General features: G+C 27.2%; 1 protein-coding gene across 1 annotated transcript in view; it reads left to right on the forward strand.

Moving 5' to 3' along the window:
- LOC107436090 (alanine--tRNA ligase, cytoplasmic) overlaps positions 1-23,446 on the forward strand; it is a 58,273-nt gene that overhangs the window by 8,583 nt on the left and 26,244 nt on the right. The window contains exons 7-16 of the mRNA XM_087165407.1: positions 2,815-2,959; positions 4,515-4,623; positions 5,238-5,359; positions 7,449-7,584; positions 9,685-9,845; positions 10,686-10,802; positions 11,867-12,004; positions 13,771-13,911; positions 17,724-17,803; positions 21,885-22,074. Of these exons, the coding sequence (XP_087021533.1) occupies positions 2,815-2,959; positions 4,515-4,623; positions 5,238-5,359; positions 7,449-7,584; positions 9,685-9,845; positions 10,686-10,802; positions 11,867-12,004; positions 13,771-13,911; positions 17,724-17,803; positions 21,885-22,074 (1,339 nt within the window). The remainder of the gene's footprint in view (positions 1-2,814; positions 2,960-4,514; positions 4,624-5,237; positions 5,360-7,448; positions 7,585-9,684; positions 9,846-10,685; positions 10,803-11,866; positions 12,005-13,770; positions 13,912-17,723; positions 17,804-21,884; positions 22,075-23,446) is intronic.

Consider the following 23,446-nt stretch of genomic DNA (forward strand, 5'->3'; position numbering starts at 1 on the left):
CATACCAATCAAATAAAAAGTGCTGAATAATTCTTTTCTTCAAAATTAATCTATATAATACAGGGTTTGTTGATTTAAATCTCCTTGATTTATATCAAATGATTTTTTTTAAAAAAATCATTGATTTAAATCAATTGATTTTTTTATGTATATATATTGATTTAAAAAGTTAAAAAACAGTGTTTTAAATTATTGATATTTTTATTATTTCTTTTCTTAGTTTTAAAATTTATTTTAAATAAATTGTTGCATTAGTTTTGAAATTTATTATTGCTGCATTAATTAATTTTAGTTAACGAAATTATTTTCTTTCTTGGTATGTGTTAAATTTCAACACATTTGAAATTACATTTTTTTTAAATCTTTTGATTCTTGAGATTGAAAGTACAGATTAAAGTAAACATTTAAGTCTTTTTTTTTCTCATATGTTTACAGTATCTTTGACATTATCAGATTTTCTATAAAGAAATTTTGTGGAAAAAAATTTCAATGATTACATAGATTTTTTTAATATTTTTAAGCTTAACTTATTTATTTTGATATAGGATTAAAAATGAATATTTTAATATAAAAATATACAGATTAAATATTTTTTTTTGATGAATGACTACATTTATGAATGCAATTTTAAATTAAAATTATGGTTTGGTAATTGAAACTTTGTTTTATGGTAGTTAAAGCTTTCTTTAAATTCTCTATTTCATCTAGTCTTTAAATTTCAATCATGCATTTGTTTCAAAATGGTTGCTATGCATTCAAAGCTCTGTATTATAATGAAAAATTGTTTTATGTAGTTAGAGCTTCTGAAATATTCTTATAACATAGTTTTAATATTAATTTAATTTTTATTGAACATTTCTAAAGTTTTTTTAGTCATAAATCAAAGTTCTTACAGTGTATTTGAATACAAATTTTTAAAAAAAAATTTAAAGTAAAAAAAATCACAAACCCTGATATAATATAACTGCATTTTTTAAGGCTCTTTTCCAAAGACTCTGACTACATGAAATAACTTCTTTTTTTTTTATCAAATAATAGGCTATAGCTGTTAAAAATTTTTTTAACAGATATTCATAATTCTGAATCTTTTTATGTAGTTATAAAATGGGGCAAAGTATCAAAAAACCAAGTTTTTTTTAAAATATTAAAGTCTTGAAATTAATATTTGAAAAGCTGTTCCATCAGTGCCTGCTTTGGCTCTTAAAAAATATTCAAAAATTGAGAATTAGTAATTGATTATAAAGATTTTCATCTAAGTGGTAAAATGAGTATTATTTTTAAAAAAAAACATGATAATTTTTTAAATATTTATTTTTAATCTTAACAATTCTTTTTAATCTTTTTAGCAATAACTTTTTTGCAAAAGAATTTTAAACAGTATCCTTGAATTCTTTCATAACTTTAAATTGAATAAATACAACTTCATTTTTTATTCACCTTATCGTTAAAAAAAATAACATTTTTACTATGACACCAGTTTAGAATAGAAAGATAAATTCTCAGATTTAAAATAAAAATTTTTTTAATTGATATAACTTCATATAAATATGAATTTTTCTTATGTATTATATCTTGTCTGCTTGAAAGTTCTTTTCTAATTCTTTGAATTAAAAATTTTCTGTTTCTTTTATTTCTCTTTTAAAATCTTAACCTTTTTTAACATTAGACTCAAGCAATCAGTGAGTAATTGAGTTACAGTAACTACAGTAGTTTCAAATTGCATGTGGGACCTCATCCATTTTTTTAAAAATAATAAATGCATGTAAAACATCTTTTGGGCTTTTGAAAATTGATGCCTTCTCCTACTCATCAGACTTGTATGAGGAAAATAAAACTGATTTAAAAAAGAAATTGCAAAATTGCTAATGAAATAGTAATTAAATAAAGGTGAGCAACCAGACTAGAAGAACCATAGAAGTGGTGAGAGCTGAGAAGGTTGCATTTTGAATAACTAAAGAGAGGAAGTGAGATTGTGTGTCTTTAATTAAGTAATTGGCACTTATATGAATAAAAAAAGATTCCAGCTCATCAAGATGAACTGATATGACAAAGGTGAAATGAATTTTGGAATTGTAGAAATTAAATTTGTGCCAAAGATTCTAGCAGTTTGTGTGAATCGATGTTTTATCAAATTTTCAATGATAAACACATATGTGGTCATTTTATGTCTAAGGCAAAATTAACAGTTGTTACTAGCCACAAGGCAACTTTATAATAAATGATGTTTAAAAAATTTTCTGCTAATTGCCACCTGATCACTATATTTTTTTTGGTCAAAAATGCACTACACATGCATTTTATTATTATTTTAATAAATATGAAATTATTAAGAAAATTATTATTATAAGAAAATTGTTTTATTTCATGCTTGTTTCTTAAAATATCTTTTCACTTTAGAAAGTGGCATCTTGTTTTAAAAAGTAGTCACTGTTGAAAATGCTACTGCTGGTCACTGGGCAGCAACAAAATTTCCTGGTTTTGTCTTATACCTTAATCTAAATTTATTTTAGAATGCATCTGGTTTGTCCAATGTAGCCAAGGTATGTGGTAAACACCCCATCAATTTTCAATGCTGATAGGATCTTTAAGGCACTATTTTATTAAGAGGTCTAAAAGTGTATTTAATATTTACTGTTTGTCATCAAACTGGTCAGTTGATATTTTTTTCAACGATACTTCTGCTCTAACCCTTTGTGTATCGTAATTAGCATGGGAAAGCCTGTCAGTTTGGTCTATTTGTTGTTATTAACCATTAGCAAAATATTAAAACACAGTCTTTATGAACTTAATTCCATTAATAATATTATGTTTCAGGCATGTGCTTAGAAAAATCATCAGAAGAGCTGCTTATTCAGCGAACAGAGTTATGAAAACCAAACCTGGAGCTTTGAGCTCTCTAGTTCCATATGTTGCTGAATCATTAGACTTTTTTCCAGAAGTTACGAAACATATTGAGGAGGTAATTTGCATTTAATTTTTTTGGAAGCTAAAGTTCTTGTTTTTCATTGCGTGACACTTCACCAGTGTTCTCGCTAAGCATTTTTAGAAGGGTGGCTCATCTTGCTTGTGCTTTGATCTCAATAAATGCACCCTCTTGGCCCTTTTTGTAAAAATTAGCTGCTATCCCTTTAAAACACTGTATTCATATTCCATTTTTTTTTAAAATTAATTCGCTGTATAAATAATAATCACACCCAGGTAAAATTATCTGTGTTTATAGGTTTAATTCTGATTACTATTACAAATATTTACTTTGTTTGGATTATTCTCAATTGGTAAATGTTTACAAGTACAGTGGAGCATCGTTTATACGACGATCACTTATACGACGTTTACATTTATACGACGTTTTAGTGCGGTCCCAAATCATTCCTATTCATTTTAATGTAAAAATATATCGTTTATACAACGCACAGAATCGGTTATACGTCGGTTTTTAGATTTTGTTCACGTTTATTTAATTTTTTATTTTTTTCTTGTGTATTTTAAAAAAGGGCGGAATTTGCCAACATGAAAGATACAGAAAAGGGTGCCAACAAGAATGCTTGGCTGACGATCCTAATTTTTACTAGATGACTGAAAAAACTGGGCAATGTTATGAAGAGGCAAAAACAAAAAATTTTGCTATTCGTCGACTAATGCCCAGCACACCCATCGATACTAATTATTTTGGAAAATGTAGAAGCTCTTTTTTTTCCTGCAAATTGCACAAGTGCGCTTCAGTCATTAGATTTGGCCGTGATTAGAAATCTAAAATTGCGTCATAGAAAGCAGTAAGTTCAACTTGCTATTCAAAGCATTGTAGAGACTAATAGCAAGAAAATATAATTAAAGGTAACATACATTCCAATTGCTCACTGAAATTTTTTTTCTTTGGTTATTTGTTTGTTTTGCTTTGTCTAATTTTGAAATTTATGTAAATCAACACGTTAAACATTAAAATTAACTGAAAAGAGTTAGTTTCAGTTTTAGAAGTAAAAATCGATTATACGACGTAACCTTTTGTGGTCCCTTCGGCGTCGTATAAACGATGCTCCACTGTATCTCTTTTTTCGGGGAGGATATTAATAAATTTTAAGTAATTTTAAATAAAAACTTTTTTTTTTAAGCATCTTTAAATGTTAATTTTTAGTTTAAATTGTAGAAAAAAGCTTTCAGGTTGTTTATCAATTAATCTTCTTTTTTTTTCAGTTTATTTTTTTTGAAAAAAATTTTTGCTCAGATATTGTCTTTTAGCATGCCTTTAATTATTTTATAAACTATAATTTATACTAATGATTTATACTAAACTACTGATTTATACTACATCATATCAAAATTTGAGCCAAATCGACTGGATCCCAATTCCCATATAAAATGTGCAAGATCGTTATTTTATTTTTTTTAAGTACTTTGCAAAGTCTATAAAACTTGAAAACTTTTAAGTTAGGTTCTTAAAAGTTTCCAATTTCATCAATAATTTCTGTGTTTTATTTACATTTTTGGCTAAAAAATTTCTCTATGCTTATTTTTAGATCAAATATGTTGTCAATGAAGAAGAAAGATTGTTTCACCAAACTATCAACAAAGGACGAAAAGCTAGAAATAAAATGCTATCTACTGGTGGTTTGAGTGTTTTAAATGGTAAGGACTAGTTTAGTTGAGAAAGAAAATCTTTAAACTTGTAATTAATTTTGCATATGTATTTAAACTATTAACTTGTAAGTAATTATCCAGCATTTATTTTGAAGTCCTGCTAGATCCTTTTTTTTAAAGAAAAGAAACTAATATTTTAATTTTTTTCGTGATTTTATCTTTTATTGAGAAATTTGATTGATCTGCTTTTTAAATTTCCTAATTACTTACTTTTATAGTTAACATTTTGAAATTTTTCATAAAATGACCTTATTACACTCTTATTTTATTTATTTGTTTATTTTCTTTTTTGTAATATGTAAAAATTTATAAAATATTTCAGATAGTACTATAAAAATAACAAATGTAGATGAAAAATAAACTAAACTTAACTAAAGTAACTTAAAAGAAAAATGAACGTAAAGTGTAAAAAAAGTTGCTTATTTTTCATTGCTTTTATTATTTAAAGGGAGTAAGTTTGCACATTAACCATTGAAATGCTGCACTTCACCAATGGGTGACAGTTGCTCACCCCAAAATAGACATTAATTTTTGGTTTGTGCTGTACTATAATTTTTACTTAGAAAAAAATTTCTTCATTGTTTACTTTTAATTTAATTTAGGCCAGGGAGTATGGGAACTCCAGAAAGTCCATGGTTTGGAAGAAAATATAGTTCAAGATTTGGCAGGTGAAGTTAATGTAACTATTGATTGGGAAGACTATAATAAAGTTTTGAATGAAAAGGTATTTATTTTTATCTGCTAATATTGAAATTGGAGATATTCTTTATTGGATGTTTTAAAATTTTTGTTATTATTGGATGTTTTAAAAGTAACATAATGAAATTAAAAGAAAAATGAACGTAAAGTGTACAAAAAGTTGCTTATCTATTTTTAAATTTTTATTTCAGTAGGTTTAGATGTTAAGTAAAAGTAAACAAACACACTGGAATATATATCTTTCTGATTATGAGATTACAATTTAAGTGATAATTGAAACTGTTTGACCAAAAAAAAATTTTTTTTTAAAAATGAAATATAATTTTTTAGAAACTGAATAGATTTGTTTAACTTTCCATTAAATTAAAAATAATACATTCTCTTAAGGGTTTTTTATTAAATGTGGCTTGAAATTCCTAGTTTGATCCTGGAAGTAACAAATATGAGTTTTGCACAAAAAGTTTCACAGTCTTTGTTACTCACTGTATCTAAGAGCAATAAATTTAAAACTTAAGCTAGAAATGTTTGGTGACCCTGGATAATTCACGATCACCATATTTTTGAGGTAAATAATGATCACCTATTTTTTATTAAAAAGAAAATCTTCATGAAAAGAGATATGGCTAGGAATCCTTGTACATTTTATTCAAGTGTAATTACATTTAAGGAACAGTAATGTTCTTTATAGTTTATAAAATTAATATTTTTAAGCATATGAAAAGAATATTTTTTTAAACTCTTTACTATACTTACCATTTCAATTCCTAAATTTGCACAATTTTGCTAAAATCTTACTCCCTCTCTTAATAAATTATTTTTTTCATTTTTTAAAGCTGTATTGTTATAGATATATTGTTTTCCTTGCTTTTAAAATTACTGACTATTCTAGGTATATAAAAATGTGGTTTGACATGTGGTAGTAGTTATCTAGATATATTAAATTTATATCTAAGTATGGTATCTAGGTATATAAAATTTGTTGACATATTTCAGGACTCTCACAGGTCAGGGAGACCTGGGAAAACCTGGAACTGCCAAGGAATTTTATTTTAACTCTAAAAGCAGAAAAATTTGCAATTTTTTAACAAAATACCTGGAAAATAACCAGTCTTAGAATTGACAGTAGCAGTAATCAGTTATTGAGATTCAAGTTAAATTGCTTTAACATCAACTACAATTATTTTATAAAATTCTTTTTTTAGTGAAAATTTTCTATGTTTCCATTCTCATTCTATTATATGTCTTTACTCACAAAGTCTAATATTTGACAACACAAATAAATATATCAATGTATTCTGATGAAAGAAATGCATTGTATAGGTAAAATATGGTATGAATTTTCATTGAAATTTACCTGATATCTGAAAAAGTCATGGAATTTTTTTTTCTTCTGAAATTGAGTGGGAGTCCTGATATTTATAATTTTGTAAAATATTTAGTTTTTTAAAAAAATAATAGCTATTCTTAATAAGTTATTTATGGAAAATAAACCATTAACTTAAAAGCTGAGTGTTCTGAAAAGTAATTTTTACTGATTTGATATCTGCGATGATTTAGCTGCCATTTAAACATTGAACCTTTGTATTCTCTATGGTTGTACGATTATTTTATTAATTTTGTACACTTAGTTTAAATTAACTGTCTCATTATCTCATTGCTTTCATTTGTTATGATTTATTTATGGTTTAATTTTTATTTCATGTGATACTTTAAAACTTGTGATTTTTAATTATATTTGCATGTCTTTATTAAAAATGTTTAATTTAATTATTAAATATATTCTTAAATTTGTTGCATTCAAATAAAGAAAGCAAATCAAACCATAAAAAAAAAATTTCTATCAGTATTTTAGATAGTTTGGCAGAATGCAGAGTTTCAACAAAATTTCACCATGTAGCAAAACTGACTTCGCAGTATTTTTCTCAATAACTTTAATAAAGATAAATTTAGAGCCCTTTGTCTTAAATCTCGAACCTTTGGTTTGATATTAACACCCTGTGCCAAACGTAACATAATTATTTTTCTTTTAAATTAATTTAATTTTTCTTAATTACTGTTTTAAATTTTTTATATTTACCAAAAAAATTATAAAACATTTTTTGTCTCTATTTCAGCATCAAAACAATCAAAAGCAGAAAGAAGAAAAAATTAGTATGTTTTTTAAAATTGCAGAACTGTTAAAAGAATATGGAGTTACGCACACAAATGATTCGTTTAAATATAACTACCTGACTAGTGAACATGAGTTTGGTAAGGGTTAGCTTTCTAATTATTTAAATCTTTTTGCTTACACAACGGGTGTTTTGTTTACCCTAAAGGATGGTTTATTTACAACAATGATAGTTTTATTTATGGCAGTATAGTGGTAGTTTTATTTTACAGCAATGGAAGATTCTTTTATCACAATAGTTTTTTTTTTTTTTTTTTTTTTTTTTTTTGCTCAGAGAACACTGAAACTAAGGTTGTTTATTTCAGAGCTGTAGTGTTCAGTTTTCTCTATTGCAAGTCTATGCTAGTTAAGTCGTACATATTAATATGATATTATTAAGAATTATTTTTAATCAACAATTAACAAATCATCTATAACTATAAGATAAAACTTTCTCATACAAGATTTACCTTATTTTATTTTTCTATAACTATATGTATATGTATTTTTTAATCTTTTCATTTATCATAAAACTGTTCTAAATATTTATGTTTACACGTTTTTACATTCTCGCTCTTAAATATTAGTTTTATTCTATAATTGAATACAGATTTATGAGCATTAAATTCATTAAAATAGTAATAATAGTTATTGAAATTTAAAAAATTTTCATTTTGTGTTTTTGTTTTTCTTTCTACAATTGCTATTTTTATAAACAGCTATAAAGCAAAGAAAAACATTATAATTGCAGTTTAAAAAATAAATATGAGGTCATGTCAACTAACTTCAAATTATACAGTCTTAATCTACCACATTTGCTAACTTACAACTATTGCGAAAGTTATAACTTCGTGTATATGTTAAGTTAGTCATAATGCTTAAGTATTGCAAACAAACTATACAAAAACTTAATTTTCTTTTCTTTTTTTTTAAGAAAAAAAGATTAAAATTCAGGAAGGAAGGATTTTTAAAGCCATGGAATTTTTTTTATAAAACATAATTTAGACTCTTTGTAGAGAGAATTTATATTATTATTATTATACTGTCTCTTTTCAAGAAGATGCATAAAATTTTTACAATGCTATTATATAATTTTTTGCATCAATTTGACTAATATTATATACATAAAAAAACAATGATTTGAGAAATTTTTAAAAATATCATGCTATATCTTAGTAAATTTTAAGCCTGAAAGTACACTGGCGAGGAAGTTAATACAAAATAACCACAGAACTCAAGACTTCTAAAAACCAAAAAATTTATAACTTTTTCATCTTGTGACGAGAAAAATATGAGCCGAAGCAATTTTAAACTACTGGCAAGATGTGGGAACTTGTGTCATAATTATATTCTATTTAAGATAATTGTTTTTAAAAACCCATTTAAAGCAATAACAGCCAAATACCTGATCTATAAGACCACATGGATATACGATAAATAGAGCCAGTCAAAAAGTGATTACTCAATATATACGCCATAGTGTTTGCACTATAAAAAATCCATAGTAATAATTGCTGATAATTGACAAATTTAAGATGGAAACTGCTAAAAAGTGATTTGATCTACAAATATGCATTTTAAAATGTGTTTGTATTAATTATATTCTGTTAGGAAGTATCAGGATTTGCAATGCTACGTGAAAATCCAGAAAGTAACTGCCGAAAAAGCAAATGGAATTTACAATTCTAACACATTTTGAATGCATTCTGAGACGGATTTCAAACAAATAAAATGTATGAAAGTTATTTTTAGTCTGTCATTTAAAAGTTTTATCTCTTGTATAATTTTATCTAAATATAAGTTAAAAATAATTATAATTCAAAAATATTTGTAGCGTTTGTTTTTTAATTGTCATAAAAAAAATCTATATATATAATATGCAAAAAAATTTGAATTGATTTATTACTTTGAAAATGATTTGTTTTCACTATTCATAATCTCTTGAAAAACAAGATAAATGTTCTTTATCTTTAAAATCTTTTTTATTTTGATGATTTAAATCAGATAATGTTGAAAAAATCTGAAGCAAATACGAGAAAAACTGTCAGGTGGATAAAACTTAGTCATCTAGGGAGATAGTCAAACTGTAGTGTCCAAGAAAAAGAAGATTTAAAAAACATAAATAAATAAATTATTAAAATTATGATCTAAATCATTATCATCCATATTGTAATTATTAAAATATATTTATTTATTCACAGGTGTTGAGGGCATTTCATCATCTGTTGCAGCTATTGTAAAGAATGGTGAATTAGTTTCATCTGCAATTGAAGGTGATGAATGTATATTAGTTGCTGATAAAAGTAACTTTTACTCTGAAGCTGGTGGCCAAATTTCGGATATTGGGCTTATATCCAATGAGGTATCTGTGTAATTTATGTTTAAAAATAGGTTAAGCATATTGTTTTATAACCTAAGTTTTTTTATTTCTTTTGATAGGTTTTGATTGTTATTTATTTAGTTTTTGTATTTTTTTTCTCGAAATACAGTTTAAATATTTTTTTTAAGCTGAAGGACTTTTGTAATCAAAATTTAAAAGCAAACAGACGAGAAAAAAATTTATTCTGCTGCTCATAGTTAATTTTTTCTTCCATCTAGGGTAGAATCTTGCAATCAAAATTCTGACTAGTTAAGGCTTTTATGTGTCTAATATCCCAGTGTATAAGTTGACTTTTAAAACTCTAAAATTTTGTTAAAGTCAAGAGGTTGACTTGTTCACCAGTAATAAAGTAGTACATTTGATGACGTGAAATATCCATGAATTATAAACAATGAGATACATGTGAACAAGTCTGTATCAATTTACCCTTTTTGAAAACTATTTTTAATATATTGCATATAACTATTTCTGCATTTTCCCAAATCTGTTTTCTTTACATATAAAGGTTTTTTTTAGAAACAATGCTTTAAATTAGTTTCCGAAAAACTAAGAATAAGAACAAAATTTTTATTCAGGAGTATTTCAAAAAAAGTAATGCAACGAAAACTCTTAAAACATACCATAAATCTGCAACAAATGCCTGATTTTATTACTGGTGTACAATTCTGATTATCTTCAAATTTTGGGGTTTGAAAAGTTGACCTATATATCGGGAAACACGGTAAATGACAATATCATATAATTAATATTAATTGAATGTCTTTAGTTCATTTGTTTATTTGTCTTGTAGTTCATTTTACTGCTATTTATTCTTTCCTTTAGAATTTTCTGCTTGAAGTTAAACATGTCTCATCATTTCAAGGATATACTTTTCATCATGGTACTATATTAAAAGGCTCTATTAATCAAAGGGATGACATACAGATGAAAGTTGATAGAGTATGTTAGTTTTAATTCATAACTTATTTATAATTAGGTTATTTTTCTCTATGGTGCCTGATAAGATGTTTGAAAAATGTAAGATGAGTTTGACCCACTGTTTTTTTTCTATTGTTGAAATATATTGTTATTATAATTGCTCTATTAAGTTATTATAATTTTCAAATTATACTGTTCCAAAATGCAGGTAAACTCTCAATTTACCCTCTTTCTATCTAAGACCCATTTTTTTCCCTTTCTATGGAAAAAAAATGTGCATTATGTTAGTAAATTATGCCAATAATATTATTAAATCAACCTAATTTTAAAAAAAAACTGAAAAAAAAAGAAATGACAAAAAATTAATCTACATTAAAATAGAAAAAAAATTATCTTATTTGAAAAAAAAATTTTATTGTACTTGCTATAGAATTTACAAACACCATTTTTAAAAACTGTGACCATGCTTTGTCATTATGTCTTAAGTTAAAACACAAAATTTTTCAACTACTTTGATGATAAATTTTAAATTCTTATTCTTTTAAAAAAATATTAATTTAAAAAGCAGTTTGTTTGATTACAATCCATATTAGAAAAGTTGACTTTGTTAAACCTTTTTTCTCAAAATATTTAATTGATTTTTCAAGCCCTTTTGTTTTCTTTCAGGAGCACATCTTATTATAAAATGTGAATAAAATTAGTAATAAATTATCCCCATTTTCGCTATTTTTGAAGTTTAAGAAGTTTCTACCTTAAACAATTAAATAAAAATATGAAGAAAAAAATAAATCAGTAATTGATAATTTTATAAAATGTGTATTAAAATAATAAGAATATAAAAATGATTTTAGTAATTCAATATTTTAAAAGAAAAATACATCATAATTGAATTGATTTGCTTAAAGTTCATATAATTTAGTTTGACTGAAATGATGCAAGCGTGAAGTTTGTATAATTTCAGTTAAATTTACTTTTAAACCCTACTTTAAAAACACTTTAAACTTTTGCATTTTAATTTGAGTTTGTTATAAAAAAAATTTATATATTTTAAATGGTATTATTGTTGAATTTTTTTTTTCTTCTAGGAACATAGATTGTGCTGTAGTCAAAACCATACTGCTACCCATTTAATCAATACTGCATTAAGAAACATTTTACCTTACACTGTGCAGAGATCCTCATATGTTGGTCCAACCTATTTAACCCTTGGATTTAGTGCAAAAGTAACACAAATTTTTATTATTTCTATGTTTTAAAAGCTTTTACAATCTGTGAGATGTATCTTTACAAAATATTGAGGTGTGTGTTAATTTTTTTTTTAATTCTGCAATTTTCTGTCATTATGTCTCAACTAAAGTTAAGTTAATGTAATTCATGTCTATTATGGCAAAATATTTTAAGTGAATCTGTATATTTTATAGCCTGTGTTGAGCAGCCGACCCAGTTATAATTAGCAATGTTCAATTCCATAGCCTTATAATTTTGAACTCTACCCAGAAGACAAGGGAACACTTGGATCAAGTACTGGAACAAACTTGCTTTTGTGGAGGACTTTTTTGAGGGAATAAGCCCCTTTTTCATGGAGTGGAAAACCACGAAATCTCCCGTGGTTAGCCAGAATAACAAGGGGATTTCAACCCATGATCCATCTGTCACTGAGAATATTTTATGTCAGCACTGTAGTGTGTGTGAGCTGGGAGGGGAATTCATATCGCCTTCGCTTTGAATCGAACCTTGGTTACCTCATTGGGAGGCAATCGCTCTATACTCTGAGCCGCCAGGGCTCAGTGAATCCATATAGAGATTTGTCTTAAATAGGCATGTAAATTGTGTGTTTAGGAATTTTCAATTTATTCTATAACTAGCGGCCTGTAGTGACCATCTGTTCAGTCTACATCACCTCATCGCTTAGCGGTTCTAAGTTTTCCTTCGACTGCACGAACTCGCCACTTTCCAGTTTCATACTGGTTCTCACTACAGCATTGTTCTTGATCCTTGGCATTAGTATTTTAACTTATGTCACGTTACTGATAATATTGAAGATTTTTTTAATAATATAAGATTGAGCTAATTTAAATTAATATGAACTTAAAGCAAAATATTTTAAGTAAATCCATACTGAAATTATTAACCATGGATGTGCATGTAAATTGTGCATCTATAAATTTCCCATTCATAACAAAACTAGGCATCTGAAACCCATTTGATTTGGCTACACAAAATCACTGCTTCTTGTTCCACATAGTTTGTACAATACAAGCTCATCTTTTTGAGACTTAATAGCACAAAAACCAGAATCGGCTATGCTAATCCAAATACATGGGAGTAATCATTGGGAATGTGTTATTAGGCATTACTGTCAATTAAGCTAATTACCAAACGTTGGAAATATATTTTTCTACTTCAAATCATCCATAATCAGAAGTTTTAAATTATTTTTTTTCTTTTGACAAACATGTTTAAATTTCAAACTGTTGCCTATAGAATTAAAATAATCTGAGTTTTTCCAATATCAAAATTAACTTTTGTTTAATTTTTTCTCCAGACATTAGAAATAATTAAAATAATTTTTTGTCATTTTTTAGATGTAATAGCATTTGAGCAAATTAAGAAACCTTTTTGTTAGAGAATAGGGCCATTTTCTTCTAAGCAAAAAATTCTGAAGCTCTGTGAATGCATAACTAGAAATAATGCTAAGAAGCAGCTTGGTGTAAGAAATATTACCTATAGAAAAAGTGTCCTGTGTTTTATCTTTGTATTGTCCCAAACCATTCATATTTTCCGAATTTTGCAATCATGATGGCGAAACCTTGATTATTGAATTCTACAATCATGATTGTGAAGTCTTGATTGTTGAATTCTACAATCATGTGTGCAAGGTCTTGAATTATTGCTTATTTTGGTACTATTTAAAATGCTGTACCTTGTTTGTAATAATTTTTTCTTTATTTATTTATTACTGTCTTTTATAAATGGTATATTTTTGCAGGCAAAACTGCCGCCAAAGGATCTTGAAGTTGTTGAAAATTTTGTCAATTCAGCAATTCTCCAAAAACATATTGTGGAAAGGAAAGAAATAATGTTTGAAGAACTTTTAAATATTCCAAATGCTGTCCTTCTTCGTGGTGAAGTATGAAATTTTATCAATAAGACATAAAAACTAAGTTATTAAAAAACTTTATATAAATAATTGAATTTTCTTGACATGATGTATATTGTGACATTAAGTCACAATCTGATTTAAAATTTTCCGATTTTAATATCCAAAATCCTTATCTTTAGTGTAATCTATTATTTTCTGATACAAATCCTTGAATTCCTGATCTGATTCCTCTCACCCCTTAAGCGTTAGGCAATAGGCACACTCTCCCCAAGGAAATTCCTTGCCAATTCATCCCAGCCGTGGGAAACATTCCTCACCAGTGGCGTAAGCTTTGATCTTTGCGAGCACGCTGTCGCGAAAGACGCTTCTGTAACTTTAACGTTTAAAAAATAAATAATGTAACATCTCAACTTGTAAAATTTGGATAATTTAACTTTCACTTTCAAATTAGGTAATACCACTTCTACTTTAAGCTGTGATTTTGTATAAATACTGTGCGCGAATGAGTACATGTACATTTCGAGATTCACTTGCCCCATACTGCACGCAACTCCCTTGTGGGTGTACCTTTTTCTTCCCGCCTCCTCGCCTGTCCGAGGGACAGAATTTTAATTCATGATGGCGTCCTTATTGTAGCCATTGCGGCATCCCCGATGCAACTTCTGGTTTCCGGCCTTTTGTTAAATCGACGTTATGTCATTTTTCCTGTTCAACTCGTCCAGAATAAGCGCTTTTCCTCCAGCATAAGGAATTTTTATCTATAATCTACGTTTAACTTCCTGATTTATTTCTCATTTTCACACACCTCGTCGTGAAGGATGACGTCCCGCTTCCTATCAACAATCAAAAAGGGAACCAGAATGATTTCGCCGCAGCCGATGTAAGTTTAGCTGTAATGAATTTTATCAGTGTCACACACTCCAGTTTTCTCCTTCTCATTGCCTTGATATCAACAAGTTCTGTGTTGTGTTGTTCCTTCTCGATGCTGTGTTAATGACCCCTAATGGTTAAATGCTGTGCCTTTTTTCAATCTGTGAAAAATAGTGTTCTTTAAGAATCCTAAAAGAATAAAAGGTTTTTCACTGAACTATCCAGATGGTGTTGATTCGAATTCTTGAGACTTTTTTGTGCATCATGAACTTTTGTTTTTTTTTTAGAAACACAGTTATCTACTAGTTACTAGTACTTCAGTAGGTATGTTTTTTAAGATTTTTTCTATGTGGCCTTTTGAAGACCAACCTGGGTCTACCACTAAGAGGATAGCACGAGCCGTGCTTTTTCTTCTCTTTTAAATGCAAGATGTAATTTGTTAGTTTTCACCTAAATAAGTTTTTTTTATTTTCTTAGCAATAATTTTTCACAAAGTACCCAACCAACCCAGAACATATATATTGAAATGGGTCTATATAATGCAATTCTATAAAGCTCTTGTTCTCCATAAACAAGGGTCGCATTCCCCATAAAATTCATAAAACTATGTGCAAACCCTAAAATTCCTAAAAATCTGATAAAAGATTGTTGGTGTTCCTAAAAATTTAGAGTTATGAGCTAAATATAAATAAAAAAGCAATAATCTAAAATATAAGAATTTAACTACATTAATTAAAACTTTTAATTTTGTCACATGGGAATTCTGATCCTGAGAGATGCTTTTCGATAAATAAAGCAATGCTTAATGTGAGTCACCATGAGAATACTATTATGTCTCTTAGACTAATCAAAGATACCATTTGAAATTATGGAGGAGTGTTGAAGATCACCACAACACTATTGAGGGCAGTAAAAGAATCTCACAAATCATATCAAGAATATATTAGCAAAATTATCATAATTAATTTGTTTTTCTCTAACTTCTAATATAAATTGCTGATTTGAAATCTAATAATATCACACAATAGTTTTCCTTAATAAGATAAGGTAAAGGGTAATAATAAAGTTTTGATTAAGAAGGTAAAAATTAAATAAAAATCAAATAAAAAAGTATTCTATTTTAGAGAGGAAGGTTCCTTTTTTTAAAAATTACTATAGAATCGAAATAGAATTTTAATTTATGGTAATAATTTTAATTAAAGGTATGCAGATTATTTGTTCTGATTTTTCGAACTAATTTTTTTAATACTTTTATTGTTTATATAAACATCGCAGAGGATGAGAAAGAGAATTGTTTACAGCATATGTAACTTTAGTTAGCAATATTTTTGCCATGATTTCCTTCAATTTTATCTGATATTAAATTTTGGAAACTTTTCTGTGTACTTTAATAGTACATATAAGTATCAGAGATATGAGAATATAAATTGTTTAAAGTATATACAATTTAAGACAGTATTATTTTTGTTAATATTTAAGTTGATGCAGTTTTTATATGGTATATTTTTACTTTATAAATGATTAAATCATTTTCTGTATACAAAATCTGATAAGAATAGGAAAGAAATGAAATGGTGAATTTTTTTAATATATATATCACTTCTAATAATTTTAAGTTCGTAAAATTTTATACAAATATTCCTTAATTTTTTATTTGGCGTTGCATTTTAATTTACGAATTGTTTTAGATGTAATAAAGTATATTTAATTTTTCCAAGTTGGTGTTAATTTATTTTTTCTCTTGATTTATTCTCACTTTTGTCTGTTCCTGAATTATGCACTTAATTTTTGATACGTAATATGTAAAGTTGAAATTTCATTTTTACACTTAGAGATTTCATTCTTGACTTAATAAATTTCAGAGCTTTATTTTATGGCTATTTATGATATGTATGGATGAATAAGAATAATCTTCTGTTATGTAATAAACTACAGTGTGATCTGTTTTTATCCTAGCAAAATCATATATTACCCCTAAAATTTGTTGAAAAAAGTTCCTAAAATGACCCTAAAATTTTAAAAAACTTTGCTGCTACCCCTGCATAAACCACATAAGCCTCACAATCTGTACAAAATTGAAAAAGTAAAATTGACAAATTTGATGGATTTTATTTCTAGTAATCTTAATAATTTCAATTTATTAATGCATATTTTTGTGATTTGAAATATCTGTATTTGAAAATTTTTAAAGCATACATATGGATTTGTTGCAGATATATATTACCATTCTTAGTTGGTGAGTTTAATAATCAGAAGAACAGGGTATTTTATTTTTAACTCCAAAAATAAGGGTATAGTGTTGGAAAGTTGACAAAACACAATGTGAAAAAAATATTATTTCCAATAGTGCATTAAAAGGCAATTGAATTACAAAAAAGATAACAAGAAATCTATAAATGAGAGCAAGCTGTCCAGTAGTGTTCCCAGATTGATGTTCGAATAAGAGCAGGGCATCTAAACAGGTGAGACAAGTTCATCTCTTTGTGGAAGATCACACAAAGTACAAAAAAGATCAGGAACCACTTTGATCCAGCATAGATGTTTATTCAGGCAATCGTGTCTTGTAAAAATATTTTATACAGAAATTTTTTTTATTCTAATATTAAGCTATGCTTTTTGTTTTCCCCCTTATTAAATTTTTCTTTATCTGTGGAGCTAATTATCGAGTTTTCTTAGTGTATAATTATCCAGACCAAGTCTATTTGTGTTCAATTTTTTTTCTCCGTAGAACATTTTAAGTGATTGTAGTTTTCTAGATAGAAACAGCTTAATATATCCCAATGTGTAATTAAATAAGAACAATCTAGTATTCATTCTCAGTATACAAGAGGATTCTATTGTTGAAGGATGTTTATGAATAGTTTATTTATTTTAAAAATTCATTTGACTTTGTACACAACCTTTGCTTCTAGTTATGATTGAAAAGTTAATATTTATTTCCATTTAATTTGTTTCATATTAATTTACAGGAATATCCTGACAATGTATCAGTTATTACTGTCGGAAATATTGGACCAGAATGTGTTTCTGTGGAACCCTGCTGCGGAACGTTAGTAGCCTTTCTAATATTAGGTATAACAAAATTGAAAATAACTATATATTGTAACTGGGTGTTAATTATAATCATGATATCCTTTAAATCAGTTAACAGAAACTGTTGTGGTTAGATAAATGGTATCTGTGTATAATAAATCAACTATGAGTTGCTGAATTTGGAATTTAAGTTCTTCAGCAATAAAAAAGCACTGACTGAAAAGTGATATTAATGATACATTATTATCAAAACATGTGTCACTGAATATGGAGGGCGTCTAAAAATACAACCTATCCTGTTCTTTTTCATTCTCAGCTTGCGCACATTGTAACTTTTCAAACTAAAGTGTTGAAGCACCATAACTTTGTAAACAACCTGTTTCATTTGTATTTCATACCATCTAATACTTTGTCAAGATTTCTTCTGGGGGAAACCTATTTCTTCCAGGATGAAACTGAAAAAGAACAATAAAATTGTTTAGAAATAAGTAATATAACTATAGTTTAAATTTCAGCAAATTGAATTTAATACAGTGGCAGAAAGTTAAAAGTTTTTCTTTCATACTTAAGAAGAAGAAAAACTAGTTTACGGTTATTTATTTTAGTTTAGTATAGGAATTTTAAATATATTAAAAGAAGGCTTGAGTATTAAAATTAATATGCAATTTGTAATTGTTAATACTATTTGTGATTTGTAGTTGTCTATTTGAGTAGTAAGTGATTTATTAATTTAATTGCATTAATAAAAAATTAATTATGATATTTTAAATGTTCTTTATATAACACTTTTTTTTACTGTGCTCCTCTTTCAGTTATAATTTTTTTTTTAAATTCAATAAAGTTTTTTGTTCTTTCTTATTGTTGGTTTTTTGTTTTCACTTGTTAAAAAAAGGACGAATTAAATAACTTGGAAATTAATATTGTTTAAATTTGATTGCGATTCTAAACTGTTTGAAATATTTTTTAATATATGATATTTCTTTTTGAAAAAAAGTTTCTTCCATTCTAGTTTTTCCCACTGTGGAAGAAATTTGTCATCCCTGTTGTAATTATGAGCTGGCTCATTGAGAGATCTTATTCTATTAACTATATCTAGAAAGTTTGTTTTATGGTTTGGTTATGGTTATATCTGTCACTATTTTAAATTATACGAGTATAAATTTTTTTATATATATCATAATATGGTGTCATACCAAGATGTTTACCATATTATTAGCACAGTTATTATTATTATTTTTTTTTTAATGGCGGGCACTTGAGACGTATTGGCCAGGAGTGCCAGAACTGCTACTCTCTTCTCGTTACCCAGTAGGCACCTGTGGCGAAGCCACGGCGGTGAAGCAGCATCGCCCACGTCACACAACCACAAACCCGTTTATAGGGCGGGTCACAATCACACACAGGAGAAAGTACATCCATGGCCTGAGCGGGATTCGAACCCGCAACCATCGGCTCCGCAGTCAGGCACGCTAACCATTCGGCCACCTGGTCGACTTTTAGCACAGTTATATATTTGCCAATTATGGTGATAATTCTCTATGCTATGATTTGGAGAGTTTTTAACAAAACATTCAATTTCTTTTCTTTTCTTACCAACTTTTTTAAATCGGAAAACATACTTCTTCTTGCAGGGGATAAAATACTGACTTTGTGTATAAAAGTAAAAGTTAACTACTTTCCTGCCTAAACTGATAAGACCATATTTTCTAGAAAATGTTAAAAAGAAAATAAGGAGAGCAGGTTTTCCATGTTTTGAAGTTTCTTCTGTGAAGTTGTAGGCAAACCATCAGAAACTTACTTTATGGTAATAGGGAATTTCGTAGTGTTCACAGTCGTTAAATCAACTGTACCATTACTAAGCTTTATGCTCCAGAAACAATGTATCTGTTGTTCTCAATGGACAAAAACTATTGCTCATCTACTGTTTCAAGACAGCAAAGTCAGTAAAAATCTTTTTTTTTTAATCAGAATTTTTTTTTCTTTTTTGTATATTTTATTCAAGTTTCTGATAAAATTGTAATAATACTTGAAATTATTATGGCTGAACTATTTATTAATTCCAACAAAAATGGTTAATACTATATAATTACTACAAACTAATCACTAAATAATATACAATGGTTTTTATTTAAGCTCAACACACTCATGAATTATAATTAAACTTCAATATTTATATACACTTGCAACATATTTAACCTTCAGTTAGACGTGCACTTGTTTCCGACATGGTTAGTCGTGTTGCACCTAGGAGGTATTTTTGATTTTTTTAAAGTCAAGTGAAATTTATTCTAGTTTAAATAGTTAATTGTTACCTATTTAAGATTCTTTAGATAGATAAAGTATTAAAAAACTTATTTAATTAGTAAAATTTATTAAAAAGCTGTATCACAAATAATTGCACAACATAACGAAAAGCGAAATTGTAAAATAACATTGAGAGTCTTGTATATCGGAACAACTTATTTCAATATCACATGGTAGTATGAAAATATTATCTTAGAGGCTCTCTGATGTAGAACTACCTTCATGTGAACAAGAATTTTTGCAAGAGGTCTACAAATTGTTGCTACATGACTCAAACGTAAATATTTTTCGCAAGTAGCACAAGTATACTTTGTATTTTTTTGACATGGCTCGCACAATTTTCTCTTCTTGGCCTGATTTTCAGACAGTGAATTTTCTGCGGCTTTAGAAGTTTGTTTCTGCCAATCGAAAGCGAAGTACTGAAGATAAATTTTTCTTGCTCCTTCGTCGGATCATTTTATCCATCACAAGATGTTTAGCCAATTGACGCAAGAAGGTTCTGCGGTTTTTCACTTTGTAACCATTTTTTGTATATATAACTTGAACATTTATACCTGCTACGTTGAGTAGGGCATAAAATTAGATAAAATATGTATATTTAATTCATAAAAATATTATATCCATAATACTTGCATCAATGGTCGCGCTGCACCTGTGGGATGATTTGAGCTGCTGCAACTCTCCATCGACATGTTCGAAGGTCGGGAGTACACGGACCTTTGAGTAATCCAAAGATAGGAAGATAACATTAGGGTCATCCCCGAGAACCATTCATTGACGGCAAAGAGGTGGAAGTGCAGTAAAGATGCACCTGTGAGGTGCGCGTGTCTAACGGAAGGTTAAAAAGCTTTAAGAGTGCTTGTATGTAAATAAATTTAAAATTAAGTAGAGTATAATTGAAACATGTTCATTAAAAACAAATTATTTGACCATTTTTAAATTAAAATTGTAACGGAAACTTTTATTCACATTTCATTCTGTTATTTTTTTCTACTTTTAACCTCAAATAATAATTTACAAACATTCCTTTTCATTTTTTCTATAGAAAAAAACCCTCACAACTGAAAAATCACCAGAAAAATCTTCAAAATGACAGAAAAAAAAGCTTTTTTTTATACAAATTAGAATTTTATTTTAAAAAAAAAGCATATAGACTAGTGATAAACATAGTCTAATACTCGTACAAACAGAATAACTGAAAGCCAACAAAAGATTACAAAATAACATGCTTCTACACTCACCTAAGTATTCTTTATCAGGAGAGTGATGATGTCACAACCTAAAAGTAATTGCAAATGAATGAGAGGGAAAACAAAGCTCTCTTAATTCACAGCATCACTTTCTTAAGATGAAAAGCTGAAGAGGATTTAATATCAACCAAGGAATTTTGATGTTAAGCAAAGAAAAGAACTTTATTTTAACCTATTATTGAATCTATTAACCGCACATATTAAATCTATCATACCAAATCTATGTAAAATTAATCCTTTACTTAGTAATCTAATTTTAAAAAAATTCAATTAATTTTTTATTTTAATGCTGACATATGAGTTATCAATGTTTAAATGTATTTATTTTTTTTCTATACAAAATGTGCTGAATAAACTTTCTGGATAATATCTTATTGAATACTTGTTTAGGACATAAAATAAACTTTAGTAACTTAACTTTAAACTTTGCCTTTATTTTAGTCCTTTTTTGTCATTTCTCATATTTTCATACAATCCAGATTCACATGTAATCATAATTGTTTCTCCTAATTTTATTTTTATGCTTATAATTTTTTTTATTAGGCATGTCCATAATACATTTGACCTCAGTGATTTTGTACTCATTCCCTCCAAGTCTCATGGTGGTTCAACCAAGCTCATCAGTGCTGTGACAGGAAAGCAAGCTGACATCATCAGAAAGAATTATGTCAATTTTGAGCAAGAAGCTCTTCCGTTGAAGGAAAAAGTTGACAGCACTCTCTCAGAGATCAATGTAAGTTTTTTTTCTCCATCTTTTCACGATAATTTAAAAAATAAGTTATGAAATTTATCCTATTTGGCCAAGTCCATACAAGTGGTACTTTAAAGACAAATTTTTGGAATTATATGAAAAAAATCTGAGATTCAGCTTTTTACGTTATTCTAATAAGCTATAAAATTCTAAAATCCGACATGGCTTAAAGATATAAAGTCTGTAGGGCTTTACTTAGTCATGTAAATACATTAGAAGATCTATTTTAGAACTCAAGTCTATTAATGTTAGACTTCATGTTATATAAAATTTTGTTTTGTATAGATCATTTCACACACCATTAAACTTACCTGTTAACTCTCTGTTTGCTGCTGTCTGAAAATCTCTACCCCCTTAAATTTCTGTTACACCCCAGAATTTTTATACCAACTTCCTCCCCCTCTTTCTCTACAAGCTGCGATAGTCAACTTAACAGCGGGAAGTTTTAGAGATAATCCCTTAACAATGGGAAGTGTTATGGATTTGAAACCATAGACTTTTTAGAGGCGATGGGGGTTGTATTGAAAGAAAATCATTGCTCTCTGGTTTCTTCAATTTTGACTCATTTCGTTGTTGAGAAATAACTAAAGCTACAATCAATACTTATTAAAAATAATCCTTCTCAAAAATTTTGTAAAAAAATAATTGTTTTCCAAATAGATACTGTTTTTTTCTTTCTTTTTTTTCGAATCATTATTGTATAATTTAATTAGAGTTTCAATAAAGAACAAATTTCATTCAATTAAGTTAATTCATTGATCATTTTCACAATGTAATAAAATTATTTAATCCTAATAATGTCATTCGCAGTATTTAACATTTAAATTTTTTTATAATTTTATTCTTTAAAATGTGGAAACTCATAGTGGAAATTCAATTTAGGCAAGCATAAATTTAATTCATTTTTATTATTAAGTTATATTGTTTACTGAATATATTTAAGAATATTAAGCATCTTACTCAATCTTACTAACTGAAAAGCTAAAGGTTAAAAAGTATTAAGTCAATGGTAAAAAGAGATTCATGTCATATGAAATTTATGCTATTATTATATATTTTTAAATAATAGGAAAGAATATATTACATATACATAAATAATAAAATTATAATTTATAAATGATAAATTTAATAATTATGTAATTAAATATAAGCTGAATATTTTGATGATTGGTAACTTTGACATTAATGGCTCTTTATAATAATAATTGATAATTTTAAAATATATTTGAAAAATGAATCATTTTTAAATATCAAATAAATAATTATCATGCAGAATATTTGAATGTATTAGTCAGGTATTTAGTATGAACTGTTTTGGATGATCTTAAAGATACACATTAGAATTGCATATTAT

The sequence above is a fragment of the Parasteatoda tepidariorum genome, chromosome 6, assembly GCF_982258835.1.
Source record: "Parasteatoda tepidariorum strain Cologne lab strain chromosome 6, Ptep-v5.0, whole genome shotgun sequence".
Classification (NCBI taxonomy): Eukaryota; Metazoa; Arthropoda; class Arachnida; order Araneae; family Theridiidae; genus Parasteatoda; species Parasteatoda tepidariorum.